At 43.8% G+C, this 20,678-nt stretch overlaps 1 protein-coding gene across 10 annotated transcripts in view; it reads right to left on the reverse strand.

Annotated features, from left to right (window-relative positions):
- Nucleotides 1-17,770, reverse strand: part of LOC116957900 (tropomyosin alpha-3 chain) — a 59,610-nt gene extending 41,840 nt beyond the window's left edge. For 3 of the 10 annotated variants that reach the window (XM_032980659.2, XM_032980731.2, XM_032980592.2), the window contains exons 1-2: nt 17,429-17,766; nt 14,031-14,156 (exon numbers count right to left, since the gene is read on the reverse strand). In XM_032980659.2, the coding sequence (XP_032836550.1) occupies nt 14,031-14,156; nt 17,429-17,542 (240 nt within the window). In that variant the 5' untranslated portion in view covers nt 17,543-17,766. Of the gene's footprint in view, nt 1-14,030; nt 14,157-17,428 lie in introns of all 10 variants that reach the window. The other 7 variants (XM_032980877.2, XM_032980938.2, XM_076065805.1 and 4 more) reach the window with 6 other exon arrangements.
- Nucleotides 17,771-20,678: the final 2,908 nt, after the last annotated feature.

Genomic DNA, 20,678 nt, shown 5'->3' on the forward strand with positions numbered 1-20,678 from the left:
ATAGCCACATCACCTACTATAGACTCACATAGCCACATCACCTACTATAGACTCACATAGCCACATCACCTACTATAGAACCCGAGTTACGTTCAGTGTTACCCGCTAGGGAAGTTGTTAAATAAAAGTGTTGCCTCCCAGTCCAGAGTGTGTGCCTCCGTGTTGAACAACACTACACATGTATTAGCCATGTATTTTGAATCTGTAAATGTGTTCTACTTCATAGAATATCAACAGTGTCAATTATATAGGCAGACTGACCCCCACCATAAAAATGTGGAATTTATAGCACTAAGGCCCACCAATTGAGATGAGCCCCACCACATGCTACAGTATTTTAGCAGTCAGACATTTTAACTTTTAACTGGACTCACGCTCCACTTCTGTTGGCAAAAGTGTTGGTAGGGAAATTAATACTTTTCCCACACACGGGCAGTCAGTAGAATTAGCATTCGGGCTTCTTGGTTATGCTACTTCTCAAGACTGTATTGCCAAAAGTAGGATAATACAGTTGGCAGGATGGTGGTCACATAACCGCAATGTGCCATTGAAACCCAGATTCGAGGTGACTCCACTCATCATCCCCCGCAGTGCTGGTGAAATGATCTCTAGTGGGAAGTCATCAGTGGTTGCCCTGTGGACAGACTAGCGTCCAGCATAGGAATGTCGGATTAAAATTACATTATTATGATGATTGTTAACAAATTAAAGCCTCACTGTGTTCCAAGACCGTTTTTAAGGAAGATCCTGCCAAGTTTTTGTGGTAGGGGGTGATGTTATTTTCAATGACACTTGCTTTAAAAGGAAAACATAAAATAGGTGACATAGCCAATGAGCCTTCTTCATAGCAAATGAGTGGCATGTCAGTGCGTGGCCTTGTCATAATCTATGATGGGAATGAGACCAGAAAGAAGGCCACCTGATATATAAATTGAATACCGTTCAGCGGGCATGACAAAATGAACACCCCTCTTTAAACATTATTTAATGCTCGACAAGCCCTATGCTTGTTTAGTTTCATTTAATTTATTTGAGTTTCATTTATGTATACCTCACATTTTATTTCTACGATTTTTTCCACCTCGTGAATGTAGAGCAGTTAAATTCCTTTTTCTGAAATGGTAATTTGAACCAGGAATGCATTGCTAAGTGGATTGTGCGTTGTACTTACAAAAACAAATCATCTGTCAATGCATTCTGCTAGTACCATTTTATAATATAACCTTTAATACAAATTCGTTTATTGAATATTTTTTAATAATTTGAAGAGTCATCTGTTACTCAATAGAGCTACTATTAGGTAACTTTTCACGTGCCAATTTAAAAACTGGTAATCAGAATTTGTTTTAAAATGTCATTCTCATCAGACCTCGTGGCTAAAAGTGCAGTCTCCAACTCTTATCCACTTCATCTTTCTGGCCTCTCTATGTGTGGAGTTTTTATTTTTGTTTGTTCACCACTGCCAAAAAAGTAACACTAATAATTCGTTTCAATTATATTATTTCGTTTATATTCTTAGCTCTTTCGGTAAAGTCACGTTGAAAGGAAACAATAAAATAATAAAATATATATCAAACAAATGGTCATCATCAGGTGATGATGACCGTTTGTGCAGGAGGGGCAGGCATGTCAGAACGTTACAACAATAGTACAAAATCACGATAGGCGTGCAAAGTATAGGAAAGGTAAAAACATCACTTAAAAAATTGCAAATAAAACTACTTTTTTCATCTTACCAGGTAAAGCCCACTAAGCTAATAGGTTATTTTTCAGAAGCGACCTGATCACAAATGATAGCTTAACGATGTTGCTATGTGAAATCCAATTGTGTACGTTGCATGTAACTTTTAGCACTCGGATGTTTGGCCAACACCAGTTACATTGTAGGTGGGGTTTCTTTTTAGCTTATAAAACATAAACTATATACACAGGGCATAATGTTTGGAATGCATAGACCTAACAATTTTTTGTACCGAATATAACTTGTCATTCAGTACACGCACTTATAAGCAAAATTGTGGACGCAATGTTCACATGAAAAATTGCAATAGTTGTAATTGCCTACATTGCATCAATTACTGTGCAGTATAATTACATTATATGTTCATATCGTGTATTGGCAATCCATTTCTCACCTTTAGGTAACACAATCGCTTATCATCATACACAATTATGGATTTGTTTTATAATAGCTTATACGTAATTGTTCTTTTTAAATACTGTGTGTCTTGCATGATTTAGCAACTGTCACTTGTTAGATATGTATGCACTGTGTAAATGTGTACGGAATACTTTGGTGTATGGTTATCGTCAGGAACATGATACCCTGTCCATTGGCATAACGGATTAACGACCAAGGCCCACACAAACTGCGTGTAGACTATACTTAGACAGACCCACTACGTGCTCTGCGACAGCCCCTGCAGACACCGTGTTTGCCATTCCTCGCGTTCCACTGAAACACTGCGGCCACTTACCATCAATCCACGTCAGAGCACGCACTGTGCATCCGCATATAGAGCCCATATTGTGTGCACAACTGCATTACTGTCTTTGGGTACATCCGCGATTATGACATTTCAATTCATATTTGATGTTTAATTAGGGTCAATTAACCCATTTATGATTGTTAAGGATATATATTACAATGGTATGATTGTAACAAATACATTCTATACCGTTTAGTGGAAGTATGAAACAATTTCATGGAATTATGGAAATAAAAGAGACTTTATAAAAAAAGAAAGTTCCTCGGAATTTATGGACGTGTATCAAATTCCATATGCTAGAGTAACGTATACTCTATTGGAGTGGAGTATGTATTGGAGTGTGCTGGTGTGACTAAAAGGTAGTTTTGAGAAAATGTGTACACTATAACATTTTTTAAAGTGGTATAAAATTGAGACCCAACATCACGTTGATCTCTACTAAACATACACATCTGACTGATCCAAGGTTTATATACCAATCATTTCTTACGGCAGGGCTCATGCTGCCGAGGCTAAATCACACAGTTCCCAATACCAAACTAAGGGACCATCAACAATCCAGTATGAAAATAACAATGGGACAAGTCACACCAATGCCTTACCTCCACTCAAATGAGCATAATAAGTTCTGATCCAGTGGTGGCAATTCCACAATCCTGTCGTGAATACCGCTCTTTCTAGAGGACAATCACAATTGACTTCTTACAAAGTACTTTACTGACATCAGTGGGATTATGGGCTGAGAGGACCTCCGACTGGGTTTTTAACTCATAACATTTCCTATTTTGTGCCAAGCACTCTGCCACGGGAATAAAAAAAAATCTGGGTTCTGTATGTATGTATGAGAAAAGCACGAGGAATGTACAAACACAGCCAATTTAGAAAAGGGGTTAGCCTATAAAAGATGTGAAATCTGAAACAAAGGCCAAGTTTTATGAAATGTAAAAGCCTTTAAATGAGTGGCTATGTTAAACAAACGTGGCCCCTTTCTCGTTGCAACAGAAACATCAACAAAAATGGCTAAACAAGAAAATCTTATGATGCTGCCCTCTAGTGATATCTCCCTATAATCTCGTATTACCACTTGGACAGCTTAAATTATATACAATGTTTTAACTTTCATATGAATAAATCTTGACTTAAAGCTTTCGTGACTGCAGGAATTCACGTCGTGATTTTTTTTCTAGCTTCGTGGTTTTACCGAAAGACCCAAAGCGTATTTCATATGAATATTTTTTTAAAGTACAAAATGTTCAGAACTAAAACCAATCGCATTCCCTAGTTCGCATTGACCAATGTGATGAGCCCAGGTCTTGTGTATTGCTTTATTCACCGTGTGATTTGCCTTTACAAATGAAAAAAAGGGTCATACATTTCCGAATTTTGAATGCTTAAATCATTATATTCTATAAGAAATATGAAATTGCTCTATTGTCCTTGCCGTTAGAGTATCTAAATCGTATGAACAGAACAATAAGAATAGCTCTACACCATTGGGAACAGCTGTAGCAATACCCAGATTTGGCAAAGTTTGACTCTTTAGTCATGGTAGTGTGTAGCGTCGCCACAGTTTTACGGCAGTCTGACGTAGCTGGAGTCACTTTTGTGACACTAGATAATTTACAGTTGAAATACTTGGTAGCTCAGCACAATTAATGTATTGTGCCTAAACAAGCACTATAGGCTGGGATGGGGCTCGTTGTTAAGAAAGGTTGGTCATGTATCCGTAATTACTGAACTGGGGATTATACATAGCAACTATTGTCACCTGCGAAAATTTGGCAGGACCCTCATTAAAATAGAGTCATGAGACTGTGAGGATTTCCTGGCAAAACAAGCGTAGCAGTAATAATAATACAAGTGAAGATCCTGGCCATGGTCAACTTAACCCAGTCATCCCGCTTGGATCCAACAATTGAGACTCAACTGATGACCATCACTTAATGTGATATCAACAGTGGTTCATCAGATGTGAAATCATCAGTGGTTATGATATGGATAGATTGGTTCCTGCCATAGAACCAGTGCAATTCACATAGTGGGCTAAAGATTTCCAGTGCAGATCACCCAACGCTTTGTTGTTACATTTGCACCAAGTTATCGGTGAGCTAACTTATTGGTGAGCCAAACTTCAGTGAAGTTAATGCGCACGAGGTTATAGGTGAACATTTAAAGCTGAATCTTAGTCAACATTTCCCTCATTATTTTTCAACGTTGTATATATATACACATTATACAGAGAGTCGTCTGTTCAGTGGATGTAAAGCGGCACGTAAAAACCTGCCCCAATCCCCATTGCCTATCGGGCCACGCCACTTTTAGGGGCCTCATACACCAGGCTGTGGTGGCCCTTCCAACAATCACCGCCAACCCAACCCCCACTTCCCCAAACCCCTTTGTGGGGGTTGGACGCTCGTCGAGGTCACATCCTTGACAGCGCATTACACGCCAGCTCCACAGGCTACCGGAGGCCACGATACAATTAATAGCAGCGCTGGTGTGTGCCATGAGCCCTCTTCATCATCCGTGGCTTACATACTTTACCATACATGGAAGGCTGTTCGTCATGCTGGCAAGTGTGTTACGATTCACAATTGTGAAGCAAAACACTACCCAGCTCATTAATCCCCCGTGTATTAGTGCAATTTTGGAATTATGGTTGGTTAATGATTTGCATTATTTAAAGCTACTTAAAGCATAACAATCACGCAACCGCGAATTTGGAGGAATCTAGCAGCGTGGCTTTGGCGGGATGAGCCAACTCAAGGCAGAATTGCAGCTGGACGGCACCACCGTAGAGTTTGAGTTGATTTGAGTTGCTACACAGATTATCCGTTTAGCCAGTAATCTGGCTTTATTAAAAAAAAAGATATCCGTGATGTTTGAGCACAGCAGCTACAAAAACATCAATCTTGCAGAGAACGAGGGCGGGTCCTTAAGTAATTTTGCACAACTAATAAACGTGATATTTAACGATCGTTAACGAGATGAAATGGCTACACTAGGAGGTGCATGTGAGTTGCAAGCAGTTAAGGCAGTGCCATACAGCCAGAGAAGATTACGAACAGCAGTAAAGAGAGAATGATGGCTATTGGTGATATGTTACCTCTGATAACTGCCTTGGTAGACAAATGATGAGAAGCTGTGTCACGGTAAAAGGGTGTAATTATCATCAAGCTCAGAATATAAAAACATTTGCTATTGTATACTTAATGTAACTCTTTGACCAAGGTAAAGAGGCAATACAGAATACCTATCATATATACCAATTGTTGTGATACCATATCAGAGCGGTCAGCTTGCACTGTTCAGATCCTGAGTCACATCTCGGCAGCCATCCTGAATAAAACCAGGATTTCAAGTGTAAGTGGTTGGATGCATAAATAACATCGTATTTATCATGTGATGTCACTCAATGTACACTTTCCAGCTTTGTTGTGGGCGAATCACCCTGTGCAAATACATCTGCTGACTTCCCACAGAGCAGTACTAGCTTTATCATCCTACTAGAGGTGACATTCAGTCAAACCTCAACTGGGATCTGAAATGGAAATTTTACTAATTACAGTAATAAACATACCTGCTGTACTGCCTGCTACGGACACCTCACTCCCTGGCTGTCCCACACAGATTAGGCACCATCAACTCACTGCATAATATCAGCCTGCATGAGTAACACAATCGAACCTATAAAATTGCAAGAAAGCTCCATCATAATAGACAAATACTGCAGGTGCGGTAAACCAAGTTTCAAACAACACGCAAAAATGTGTAAAAAGCACTCAGCCTTTTGTGCATTATGTAAAAACCATCAGGAGTTACAGAATTAGTGCATTGTGGTCCCCTTGTCTTAGGTCAGCATCCACATATATATATTTTCTGTAATGATGGGACTTTCTCATCATCTACAGGTTCGACTATATGTTGGCATTAGCCAAGCCAAGTGTGGAGGTGGGGACTCAAAAAAATGTTTAGCTCCCAGAGACGGACTTTGTAACAGTGAGCATCTGTGATTAAACTGCACTCATGAGTCACAGTAAGGGTGCATCTGGTCTACAGTTCTTTCGGTAAAGTCACGTCGGTAGAAAATAATAATAGATCACGACGTTTCGATCGCAACACAAGCAACCGTCATCAGGTGTGAATCAAACACAGCAGGAGGACTGCTGACGGTTGCTTGTGTTGTGATCGAAACGTCGTGATCTATTATTTTTTCTACCCACGTGACTTTACTAAAAGAACCGAAGAGTATGGATTCCTGCAGTCACGAAAGCTTGAAATCAAGATTGGTCTACATTTGTCTGTATCACTGCTGCTTGTCGGTCGGGCACATTTGCTCAAATGTATTTTGATGATGTTAGACAGGAGAGGACCACAATGCACTTCTTCAGTAACCACGGATGGTTCTTGCATGATGCACAAAGGCTGGTTGCCTTTTATACGTCTTTGTGTGTTGTTTCAAACGTATTGCTTCCACACCTGTGAATTGCTACCACACCTGGTCAACAATGCCTTTTGATATAAAATACACTTTGTTGCTGCTACACGCTGCGAGGTTCAGCTGCTGTTGATGAATCCACCTGTGCTCCTACAGGTGTCATTCTGGTAATGTTAGGAGCTGATGTAATGTGTGCGGCTGCATGTGCGAATGTGGACACATTCCAAGCCTCGACCCACACCCCACTATTCGCACCGTAAACGTTAATGCTCCTAAAATGTTTTTTTTTTATTCTGCCATTGGGGAGGTATCCAGCTGCGCCCGTACAGTATAAAAATACGCTGAAGTATGCATTCTGCAGACTCCGGTTCTAATCCCTAGCATTGTGAATTTCCAAATTAAGTACTGCCTCCATACCACTCTCTCTCTCACTTTATATATAGGTAGGCACGCTCAAACGATAATGTGGTGGTGCTCATATCATGTTCACTGTCCTCAACCAGCGGTGGAAATTCATAATTCTTTGGCAGAAGAGAGTATCGTGTCCACCGGACAAGCATTATTGATTTTCCACAAAGTGGTACTCGGTTTACCATAGCTGGAGGGATTATGTGCATACTCAACCTCTAACTGGGATTTGAACGTATAGCTTTCTGACTGTGAGATCCGAAGACTCTAACCATAGCTTATCTAACCTGGGCAGATCATTATGGGCTAAACTATGAAAACGCATCAATTAGAACTGACCTGCATATAACAAATTATGTTGTGATGATCTATCACCTGCTTATGAATAATGTGTTTTAACTGATAGCTTGGCATAGTGTTTTACAATCGTATCATGGAATGTAGAACATTTAAATTCCACGCTTAAATAAAAATGTGGCATCTGTTGCTGGATTGTATGTTAACATAATCTACTTGACTTGTCAACTATAAATACCATCTCTTCGTGAAACATCAGGATGAAAATACTTCACCACAAATTTCATGAAATGGTGGTAAGACATGAAAGATATGTTTAAAGTTAACATTCCAGGCAATGTCCCCGTTCCTCAAAGCAGTAGAAGCAGGTGGAGAAAGAGAACAAAATTTACTGACTGCGTTGGAGACAGAATTTGTTTAATTCACTACAGGACTTTGAAAACCTGAGATCTTGAGAGAATGTTTTGTTGTTGGTACATTAATAGCTGCCATTAGCAGTGCTGCTCTCTGTTGGTGACCCTCAGCCAGGGTTGGAAATGTGACATTCCTATGGCAGAGGTCAGTCTTTCCATTGCTCAGCCATTGTCGACCTCTCTCAGGGTGGTACTACTCATATACGGTAACAAGCAATCATTAGAAAACATTAATATTATAATACGTTTTTTTTTTGCCATAAAAACAAAACTATTCATAACGCAAAGAATTCGTTTTTAACGCATCTCTGCGATGCGGTTCAGAGGTCACCCGTGACTGTAGCGTGCTTAATAAACTGGGCACTGGGCGGTACGCATGGGGCATGGGGCCTCTGTTACTCGTCCGTGAAGTCTACGGGGGAGTCTCGTGACCATCTAATTAATGACACGCATCAGCCGGAGGCGAGCGCATTCCCGTGAAGCCTCGTGAGAACCGCCACGTGTGGCCCGGGTCCCTGTTGCACACCGGTTGGTGATTTTCACGCAATGAAATGACCATTTATCAACTTTTTGTGCAAGCATGATGAGAGTTTTGTTATACCGTATCCCTCTATTAATTGTGCAAGAAGACACTAATGTATTATGAAATATAAATACCTCTTCTACTTTCATTCGTGATTAGTAACTCTACTCAGACAGTGAAATAAGGTATTACACAATTCGACTGTAGTATAAATAAATATATAACCAAGGGGCCTGTGTTAGATGTGGTGTACAAGCATGAGCCAAGATACTCCACCAGCTTTGTCCTCATTATTCCCTTGTTAAAATAATATTAGTTTAACCTATGAGGTAATGGCTTTATTCAGAACAGAGAGGACCATCTAGATTTACTAAATTGTAATGTCTGACTTCATAATGCAGCGTACTAACACGTTGAAAAGTTTGAAAATAGTTGATATATGAACAGACTTATATGGAGTGCTTAATATTAAGGGACTGTAGCATACTTTAAAATGAGAAAATATGTAATAAATGCACTTCATATCAGGAAAATGCTTCTATTTTGTAGATCCATGATTGCGAGATGCTCTTCCCTCGGAACTGAGAAGACAGTTCCTTTGCCAGCATTCAAAACAACGATGAAAACATTTATCTGTAAAGATTTATGGCCAAATCTTTTTTAAATTTTGTTTTAAATCTAAACAGATTGTCTCCTTTCAATTTTTTATATCATTTATTATTGTTGTCCTTTACGCGCTAATTTGCTTTATAGTAATTCATGTAATCTGGGTTTGTGGTACATATGTAATTGTTGTGGAATGTGTTGTACAAAGATGACAATAATAGATATGCACAGAATGTGTATGATTTTTATGTACCGTATGTATAACGAAATGAAATTTGGATTTAAATGGCGCATAGACACAGCTGCGTCTCGACGCTGCACAACAGCGGCACGTGTCGCATTCTGCGTGGGTCACTGCGGTGGTGTAGGCGGTTAGTGCGCTGTGATTAGAACTCAGCGACCCGGGTTCCATTCCCGCTCACGGCCAACACCAGTGACGATTATCTGAACCGGTTCCTGGGCCTCCCCTAGGTCGACTCAGTCTCAAATGAGCACCTGGTGCGGTGTGTAAACATCGCCACTGGGGAGACAAAGGCGGCCGGGCATGGTTGCAGGCACCCACCCCCTCGTGTGCCGTGCCGACCTTCCATAGGTGCTCGCTAACAGCACTTGCCCCCAACAGTCTGTTAGGGCTATACGGGGGACGTTTGTCTTGCGGTGGAGCTGTATCGCTCTCACTTGCTGAAGACGTGCAGCCAAACTCTTCAGCCAAACGCGACGAAAACAACGCGCCGCATCGCCCGACAACACATCGGATAACGATATGTCGGGACGTGCGCGTCTCGAGCCGAAAGGAGGATAAAACGATGTTGTCAATTCTACATTCGTACGATTGGGTCCATCCATGCACGGGGCAATATGTGACTGCACTGTTCGTGGTGTTATTCCTGCCCTGTTACGCTGTGCCCGAAGCAGTGACCTTGGCTGCAAAGTGCTGCCCTGCTGAACAAGCATGTTAATTATCCGGGAGCGCTGCGGCGCGCGGTGTGTAAAACACATGCATGCGGAAAGCACGCCCTCACGACACACACACAGGGACGCATTCATACGTTTATTTATATCATCACGACTCAAACGAACAAAAGGGGACCGATTTACACCTGTCCTTATTAAGGCCCTTCCATTGACTATATCTGTTCACTATCTGTGCACAGCATGCCATTGGCTCCACGGGTGGAAAGATGTTAACTACCTCGCCTTGTATACAGGAGGTCGTGGGTTCGATTCCGACCCATGACGCTTATATATTTGGAGTTTGCATTTTCTCCCCCGTGGTCGCGTGGATTTTTCTTTGCGTCCTGCGGTTTCCCCCTCCACATTTGAAAAACACGCGTTTAGAGTATTTGGCTGCTATAAATTTCCACGTGATCAGCCACTTCGTTGAGCTATCATTTGTGGCCAGGTCGCTTCTGAAAAAGTGCTAGATAGCTCAGTGGGCCTTTCTTGGTAAAAAAAAAAAGTTCGCTATGTTCTTTTGCATCATGCCTGCTAAAATAATATCTCTATATCCTGCGTTCCAAACAAATAATATTGTCTGTTCTTTCAACTTCCTATCAAGAGCCGCGCTATTGTAGGTCACGCCCTCTTTTGTGCTGCTCCTACTGCATGCATATCTATATTGTTTTTTTTACATTCAGATTCATGAGGCTATTGAATATTAATTTTGCTACATCCCCCCCCCTCCCCCCCGGGTCAATTTCTAGATTTTGATATCTTATAAATTATCATCATCTAATTAATCGGATAAGAACCCACCCAGTCATGATCTTTCATGCCAAAGAGACTTGATGACTATAATCACATTGGATAATTCCCTCCCACAATATTTAGTAATGATTAAGATTATATATCAAACTTAGGCTCTGATATCACCACAAAACAGCAGACCCTTGTAATTATTTCAATATCATCCTCGCAGTTGCTTTTGGCAAACCATCGAACAAAGACAGTTTCTGCATCGCACGTTTTAAGATTTACTTCTGCGGCCGTCTGGAACGCTCTTCCGATATTAGGAAACCACTGGAGCTATGCACTTCTAAATCTAAATGGAAAACTAATTATTTCGAACTGCATTTTGTGTTACATTTTTTGCCCTTCTCCCGTACCCCCGATTAGCATGGCTGGCTATATACGGTGCGAAAGAAGTTCAACACGTAAACTCAACATTCACTGTATGCCAGGCAGCGCACTTTAATAATTACCAGGATAAAGTAACCAGGCAGCTGCAGTAATTGAATCATTGGCTCAAAGCATTGACCTCTAGCTTTTGGTTAGAATTCACATGGAGCCGATTGATCAAGTTATTCCTTACCACACTCTCCTGATGTTTGAAATCCCGTCACGTCTGTACGACATCTAGAGAGGACTCTATATTTCGACGCTATGTGCTAATCAAAATTGTATTCATGTGATTCACCCATACACCGGGACAGCGGGAGAATGCCTGCAACATCACAGCAGGGTGGCAACTTTGACATCAATTGGCACGTTACGCATGAACACAACTTTATTTTTATTTTTACTACAAGCTATCATTTAGGAACTATTTTAAGCACATTATCTCAACAAAGAGCCATTACTCAATGGGCACTGACACGACTTGGGGAGCGGTAGTTTAGTGGTGAGTGTGCTACACTACGAACCTGGCGACCAGGGTTCGAATTCCCACTCACAGCCAACACGGGTGACGAATTTCTGAACTGGACCTGGGCCTCCCCTAAGTCGACTCAGCCTCAAATGAGTACCTGGTATGGAGTGTAAATATCGCCACGAGGGAGACAAAAGCAGTCGGGCGTGGTACTGGCCACCAACCTCCTCAGGTACCATCTCGGTCTTCATGGGTGCTCGCTAACAGCACTTGCTCCAACAGTCTATTAAAGGCTATACTAGGGATCTTTGTCTTTGATATCAGCATATATTAAGGAAATCACAGCACCCAAGTGCCAATGATTACACATCAAGTACTCATCTAAAGGTGAGTTGGCTCATCAAGTCTGAGTTGAGCAAGGGGAGAGACAGGAAAAAGTTTTGACACCAGGTGGCTGGGTGTTTTTGTATGCAGGCGTGCAGTGCGTTCATTGGCTTTTACGCGATTAGACAAATATAGTGAGCTCGTGAGACACGTTCGTGTCATGACGGCACGGTCGGCCGTGGCTTTCCATCCACGGAAACAGCGGGTGGTGTTACAAACGCATGCCCGTCTTCGCACTACGCGCCACGCATGTAAAGTTGTTGCCAACATTACCCTTGTGGGTGGCTGCTGGGCATCAAAGCAGCTGTCTTTTACAACCGAGATGAAGTGCACATGAAATAGCTTCCTCATCTCCTGCTGAAGTTGTTCAAGTGAGCCGGTGTCGGTGAACGCGTGACGTTTACGAGATTAAAAAAAACAATCCAGTGAACCTTCCACTGGCTCGTACATCATTGATGGCATTGCGGCTGATTTTGTCCAGGGACCTGCGCATGATGTCTGGCTGTGAATGAACCTGGGTGAAGAACTTCAGGCCTCGGGGGGGGGGGGGGGGGGGTCCCAGGGCGTTCCACAGCCGAGCGTTTTCATCTCATTCGTTTTCAAGCTCACCACGTTGAATTTGACGCGAATCGAGGGCCATTCCTCGAAAAGAATACCGCGGCTTTCCAGAAAGCGAAATAATGAGCAAAAATGTGTTTAATGCGGTGTTATCATTCGTTCCGATGATTTAGATTTGCCGTCATTTAGGTGCGACTGGTGCAAGCATGCGCATAAAATGTATACAGTGACTGTCTGCCATCTATTATATGGCCAATGCAACTGTGTCACACTTACCCAGTGTGCAGTGTTACATATATACTTATGTATATGACTAATGGTAAACGTGAGAAGGATGGACTGAATGCAGTGCCTAAGCCCCAGAAGTGTTTTTTTTTCTCCCCTTGGCCTGAATATTTGAATGTGGCTTCGCGTATGAATGTGTCATTCATGAGATTCGGCCCTATCCCCAGAATCGCATAGCAACTGCAAGTATCGTTGCAACTGATCTCGTTACATGGGCAGGCCAGTGCAATGGCACCGTTGTTCGTTAGACAGTGTCACGACACGCCAATGAGTGATTGGGTAGGTGACTTGGCTCTGGCAATCTTTGCATCCAACAGTGAAGCAATGACATTTATTTCTACTAGTTAAACACAATCGAATACAATATAATATGCATGAGATGACAATTCAAACTGGTTTGAGATATTTTACTATGTCAGTTGAGAGCCCATTATAATCCATGTTTTTGATCTGTGTAAGTGGCATTTCAATGGTTTACAATTGTGTGTCCTTATGTGTTTTTTACAAGTGAAAGTCCTCAAATAAGCAATTAACCAAACACTCCATAGGAAGACCCATCTGAGAATGGCTCTTGAGGCACAGCAAGACCTTGATGGGTAAATGGATAATTCATATGAATGACACCTGCCTTTCAAATGAAAGGAGAAGAATGGCTTACGTAAAGTGTGCCAAGTAGCAGGGTCAAGATCAGACCCAGATCCAGCTCCTCTCAGATGGGGGGCCAGTCGAACTTTTGTGTGGGCCACCAAAATAGTGACAAAAATCTGAGGAATGCCTCTTTGGATGGGCCAAAGGGACATTTGGTGGTACAGGGCCCACCCTAAGCACCCCTCTTGTTTTTGCTGATTTCAGTTCTTGTTTGCGGTGGTGTTGTGTGTGGTGGCATTGTGGGCATTGTGGTCGTGACTGGGCGTGGCTGTGGCAGTGAGGTGTGTACGATCGTCATGTCGTGCTCTGTGTGGCAGTAGTTATTTCGCGCACGTGTGTGTGTGCAGTACAATTGTGGCTGCATTGCATGCAATATCGCGATGTTGTTGCTTACATCTGCAGCCTTCTTCTCGGCCACTTCCAGCTTTTCCTGGGCATCCTTGAGCGCCTCTGAGTACTTGTCCAGCTCATCCTCTGTACCTTTGAGTTTCTTGTGCAGACCCAGCAACTCATCCTCCATCTGCGAGGCACGATGAGGCAACACAGGGACGACTCTGGCTTAATTTTGCACTGTGAAATAAAAACACATTTGCTCAAAATGCCAAAAAATCTAACAACGCTATGTGAGTGCCTTTCGAAGGCGTAAGCCATACTGAATAGCGTTTCCACACGCAAAGGAACTTTGGGGGGCACTCATTTCCGTCGGGAGGCCAGCACCAGTTACTGGAAATTCCACATTCCCATGGCGGAGGTTAGTTTATTCACAGGAAGGTCATTCATGACTGGCCCATAAAGTGGTACTAATATTTATCGACCCTGGACAGTTAACAGGCTGAGCCGAGCCCTGAATTTGCAAGCTTTCCATTTGACCAATGCTCTTAATCACTGCACCACCTGGCCAGATTGGGTGATAAGAATGTTTAAATGTAGACATTGGAAGTAATAGAGACACGAATAATGTAAGAGTAGACAGTACAAATAGTATTAACACATTAATAATGTTCTGGCACTTCCCAAGAAATATATATTTTCATCAGTGTTCTGAGATGTATTTTTAAATGTTGGAAAGATAAATGAATGTATATTGAATGGGACAGTATGATTGCATACTATATTTATTGTAGATGTAATAAAATAAACTAGTCTTCCTAATAGTATTTTATTTGGCTTAAATAATTTAGAGTATTGATAAAATTGCTGCACTGTGTACAGCAACTTTACCATCATTTCATCAGTAAAACTATTATTATTTTTATTGTGAACGTCAAAGATCGCTGCCCAAATATCCCCATCTCGCTGAAGTTAGGACGGGCAGCGCTCATTACCATTTGCGGATCTAAATCAGTGGTAGACATTTCACATTCTTATGGCATGATCCAATCCCTCCATAACTATTAAGATCATAATGTGAACAATCACAAATATATTAATAGACTGGCCTTCACCATGAGAATGTGGAACTTCCACCACTGGCTCAGGCCCACCAAGATAGATGAGTTCCACCCTCCTGCGCATTTGAGCAAAGATAAATCTATGCTTTTGAATGCTCTTTACGAAAATAGTACATTAAGAGCAATAGTGTTCACAGTTCATAAACAATATTAAGCAGTGGTCTGTGTTATTTAACTTAGAAATATAAACGTTTCATTACCTTTTCCATTGCATTAATGCTCTATCAATTACATTACAATCCTTTTCCAATCCACGACTGGAAAAAAAGGCCTTCCCTCATCATATCGGCCATGGCGATCATTTGAACATACTTCACCACGCTGGTCAGTACGAGTTAGTAACGGGGGTAACCCAGGACCAGTTGGCATGCCACTCGCCACGGATGCGAGTGAACTCTGGCCCAAAATCAGACTGACGTTCAGGGTGCAGTGTGCTAACCGCTGTGCCTCAGCTCCACTGCTTATTGATATTTCTGATGACAGTGAAGAGTCTAAGCAGCAGCTGGTAGCGAATGAAGGAGCTGTATGTGGCTAAAGTGATGGAAGAGCTGAGTGGGAGAAGGGGCGGGGGGGGTCCATGTTTTGACTAAAGTTGCCCTCCTATTTGCTTTAGCCCTCATGCTGTCCGGCCAACTTTGCTCGGCGCAGTCATGCACAACGTGAGAGTTTCCGCATGAGTTCGCCTCCCTCTGCCTACTTCGATTACCATGCCGCTGGTCTATTCACACCACAACACTGTCGTGAACGGATTGACATTTTTTTAAAATTAATTTTCGAGGAAAAGCACAGGCAAGCAGGCGACTGCAATGTTAACGTGCCTTGCTACTCATCTTCGTTCGCGACTCTGAGCCAAGTTTGGTGGAAATTCGACATTCTTATGACGGGACCAGTATGCCCACATTGCGACCAATGCTCACTTCCAACAAAGATGTACTATCTTGATTTTATCGCCTCCTTCACCGGGATTTGTACTCGTCATGGTCTAGTTGTGGTGAAACACACTGATACATATTTTAATATCCCGTTAACTTTTGTAGTCAGACAAGGCATACATTGCCATGCATCATAACTTCCGAGGTTTGCGCTATTTCATCACGTAGATTTAAAACCCCACGGTCAGTACTGAAACGTAACCCGCCACGGGGCTCATTCTCAAGCCGATTTTAGCAATCGCCTCTCGTGATGACTGCGACAGTTGAATTGAGGGACGTGAACTCACCCGCTCTTCATCTCTAGCACACACAACGGCGTCGTTTCACGATCCGGCCGAATTGCGCCTTCTCTGTGATCTCTCTTAAATCAGAGAGAATTCCCGGGCCGAAACGTTCCGGGAATTCCTTTCCTCTCTGTGACATCTGCTCTTTGATTTTTTTTCATTAATTTGTTAGTTAGCAGTCCAGACGGCTGAATGAAGGCCCCACGACACGCCGTGTTGTTTATGGGGGGGGGGGAGGAGGAGTGGGGGTTTCTTCACCATACTTCACCACCGCTGGCTGGGCAGTGCGGAACTGGTGAGGTGTGGTGCAAGGGGCTGGCCCCGATTCAAATGATTACTCGTCACTTGATTGTTAGCCGTGGCCAGGGATCGAACTTGGCTCCATAGCGCTGTGAGATACCCACCGCACTACCGCATCTCCCATTTATAATACTGTCCGTGCAATTTGCGTATATAGAATCCAGTGCAGGTTACGCACCTCTATATCACCTATCGATGTACTTTTACGGGAATATATACTGTAAACTGTTTGTACAGTATATCGTGCCCGTATTATAAGGGATAACTGGGGTAAATGTGGAATTTCCGCAAGATGCTCGGAGCTACCCGCTGGGATGAGCAACCACCCAAATTCCCGATTTGCGCAGTTGAGTCTCCTCCATCAACACGCTTGTGATCACACGCACGCAACGGGTGCGTCGTTGCGCACGTGTTCACGCGACTCCACTGCAGTGCAGTATAGATCCTTGGCAGCGCGGCTCGCTGAGCCGCTTGCATTCGCCGCTTCGCGATGCCGTGCAGCGACGCGGTGTCACCCGGCCACGTGCGCACGAACACGCTCACACAATTACGCACGCGCGCGTGGCTTGACTGACGGGTGGATCTAATTCTCTTAACGGACAGCAAACACTGCCCCCCCCCCCCCCTCTTATTCGCCTGCGCGAGGCAACTCTGCACTCGACCCCTCCCTGCCCGTCAGAAAATGACGGAACACCTTCCCGTATGAAAATGCACCATCAGTCTGCGGTACTAGCCGCTGCAGTGGCAATAAGGGCTGGGTCTCTCGGTGTGCGCTTCAGCACCTGGTGCCGGACGCGAACCCACGGGACATCGCAACTAACCCACCTGGCGAGCTTTCTCCTCCGCCGCTTTCTTGTCTGCCTCAGCCTGCTCGGCCCTCTCGATGGCATTCTCCTTATCCAGCTTCAGCATCTGCATCTTCTTCTTGATGGCCTCCATGGTCGCTGCTTGGGGTTGTCTTGCTTGCGCGCGTGAGAAGAGTGAGCTAGCGAGACGAGAGATGAGAGAGAGAGAGATCAGAGTTGGCTCTCTGGTTTGTTGGACAACTGGGGGAGGGAGGGGGGTGTGGCGAGACTGCCGAGCAGAGTGAGCGTGTTCGGTCAAGTGCAGCTGAACAAAAGCTCACGGGGCGAGGGTGGAGGACAGGAGAGGGAGGAGATGGAGGAAGAGGGGCACGGGTGGAGAGACTGTCGAGAGAGCAAGGTTCCTCCCTTGCCTCCTCCCACCGGGCCCCACTCCCGCAAGCCAGCCGCAAGCCAGCCCAGCCCCCTCGGTAGCCGACAAAACTCCAAACCCGCCTCGCTCTCTCTCTCGCCCCTACCCCGCCGTCTCGACTTTAGGTTGGAAGTGGTGATGTTTTTTTTGTTTAAAAGTGAGCACCGCACGGAATGTGTGTGTGCCCGAGCCCTCTGTTTTGTGGCAGGCACTGCGATGATTAAGCTATGTCGGGCATGGTGAGGGTCACTGTGGGATTGGGGAATTTCTGGTGGCAATGGAAGGGGGATGCCTCGGTTTATCATGTTCCGATGTACCAGCTTATTTTAGTTCTGCTGCCAATTTTTGCTACAAGCAGCCAGCAATTCCATCACAGGATACCCTCTGCTCCATTGAGAGCAGCTGCAGTATAGTTAGCTGACAAGGAATACTTTTGAAATGACACTGCACCCAATTAAAAATTTACATTTGGCGATCCATTATCCATGTATAGTTATCCCACCACTCCACGAGTGTGCGTGATTACTTTTATTTTTAACCATTGAATAATTAAGGATAGATTTTTGTATCTTTGGAGTCGAGATTTATATGAGTCATTCGATACACCTGTTGCACCTAAACAGTTGTGATGGTAATGCAATGACCTTACCCACGTCGGTGATATTTAAGCCCACCTATCAGCTCTCCTGGGTCAATATTGAGCATTATCTGATGACAATCATATGGTTGACAGTGGGGCGATCCTTGTGTGAAGCACAGACCGTACGAAGACTGGATATTTCGCCCTTTGAAACTACTTGCGGTGCAAGCTTTTGTGGCACCGATTCCTTTTTATGGGCAAAAGTTTTAATTGTGATCATACTTAAATACTAATTGATATCCCTGTTGAATGAAGGCCACCTCACACTATTACAGTCATAGGGGGAGGTTGTTGGACCATACTTCACCATGCTGGTCAGTGTGGGTTTGTGTAGAGGGTGACCTGGCACTACTTCGCACATTAATCTTCCACTGATGTTCAACATGGCCGGTAACTGAACTCGGGTCGCTGTGTTCATGGCATAGTGAGCTAACAACTGTGTCACCATTCCACCCGTGATCGCCTATTCACTAGTCAAAATAATACTTGCTTCGCTTAGAAATGTAACATGATTCTGAAGAGTTTATCCTGGTTAAGAAGTGAACGTTCACAACGTCGTTCCGCTATATTGTTGAAGTTATTTCAGTTGGTTTTCATGTTAATTCACTTTCATTGGACGTATACAGAAATCATTGTCAACGAATCGTTGCCACCACGAATCACGAATTGATGCCGTGGCCCCCAGATGGCATCGCGGACCTGATGTGAATGCGTAGGCAGTTAAACCACTGAGTTGAGATCAGTTAGAAAGTCGAGCACATCTCAGGACTTCTTATACCATGTTTGATGTATGTATGTTGAACTTCTTTTGCACCGTACGTAGCCACCCCTGCTAATCGGACGTGCGACAAGCACGGTTGGCTTAAGCCACGGCCGGCGCAAGCTGGTCGCTGGTGTGGGCCCTGCCCCACCAAATGTCCATGTAGTCCACGCAAGTTCACTCTGCTTAGAGGTATACAATTATGGTAGCCCCCCCCGCCTCCCACACAACAGCTCTACTGCCCCCCCCCCCAATCCAAGAGGCCCTGCCTGAAGCACTCTACCTGCCAGCCCGTGTTTTTATTAACATTGTCAAACGCTGAGCGTTAAATACAGCATCTTCTTTGTTGTCCTATAGTCTAAACAAACTTTGCTGAGAGTACAAGTGCTGAGGCTAAACGGTGCATTCTTGGTTGGCTCTTCTCTGACGACTGTGACCTCAACTTGTACTTAACACGGTAGCTGTTATGTTTCAGCAGAACAAATCTGTTAGCAATTACTGCAGCTCTGGGGCATTCCCCTTTGCAGGGCCATTTAAAAATTACCCTACCAGCACAGGGTCCAACTGTCATGTTGAGGGGATTGCGTGAACACACGTGCATGTACATATGCTGCATTCCTGTAGCTCAGACAAGCAATGGTGTTGAACGTACCCAGACTTTTCTGGTTTCATCATCATAGCGCAGCTGTGCTCTGCTTAAAATAAATGTTCTAAAATATCTTAAGTATGCTTCACAGCAAACAGTAGGGACCACACGCATTGAGATGCTGTCTACATATGGTGCAGCAATGCACAATGTTGCTCAGCTCGCAATCAGGAGTTCCGAGCTCAAACTCCAGTTGGAGGTCAGCTCAACGTCACGATCCCACCAGGGTTGAAAACATTTCCAATCACTTTGTGAGAAGCTAAGAGTGGTCATCATATGGAGACCGGTCTCCACCATCGTCATGTGGAATTTCTACCACTGGTTCAGGGTGACCAAAATTCATTTTTTGAACGAACTTTGAGGCAGTGATCACCTCCTGTTTATAGCCCTGAGCTGATGGTGGAAATTCCTCATTCCGATAGCAGGGATGAGTCTACCCATAGGACACCCACTATTTGAACTTCCCCACAAAATACTTATTGTATCAGCCCCAGAGGGATGCCAGGCTGAGTCAACCCCTCACAACACCAGGGTCTGAACTCGCACATTTCCGACTGCGGGCTGCTCGCTTAACCGTCGAGCAACCTTGCCAGGTGGATCAGCAGGAGGCCAATGGAGATGGAGCCATCATGCCGTGCTCACTAGAGCAGGAAATCACTTGAACCTTTAACTCGACAGATCCATCAGACACTGGAGTTAAAATCTGCTTAACAAGAACCATATGGTGGACGGTTTTTTTTGTTGAGTCAGTGGGGAACATACCAAGACCCGGAAAATCCACACAAAAGAAATACAGTATCAGGTTTCACAACGG

This window comes from Petromyzon marinus, chromosome 1 (genome assembly GCF_048934315.1).
Source record: "Petromyzon marinus isolate PM22_M1 ecotype Great Lakes invasive population chromosome 1, UKy_Petmar_22M1.pri1.0, whole genome shotgun sequence".
NCBI classification, from domain to species: domain Eukaryota; kingdom Metazoa; phylum Chordata; class Hyperoartia; order Petromyzontiformes; family Petromyzontidae; genus Petromyzon; species Petromyzon marinus.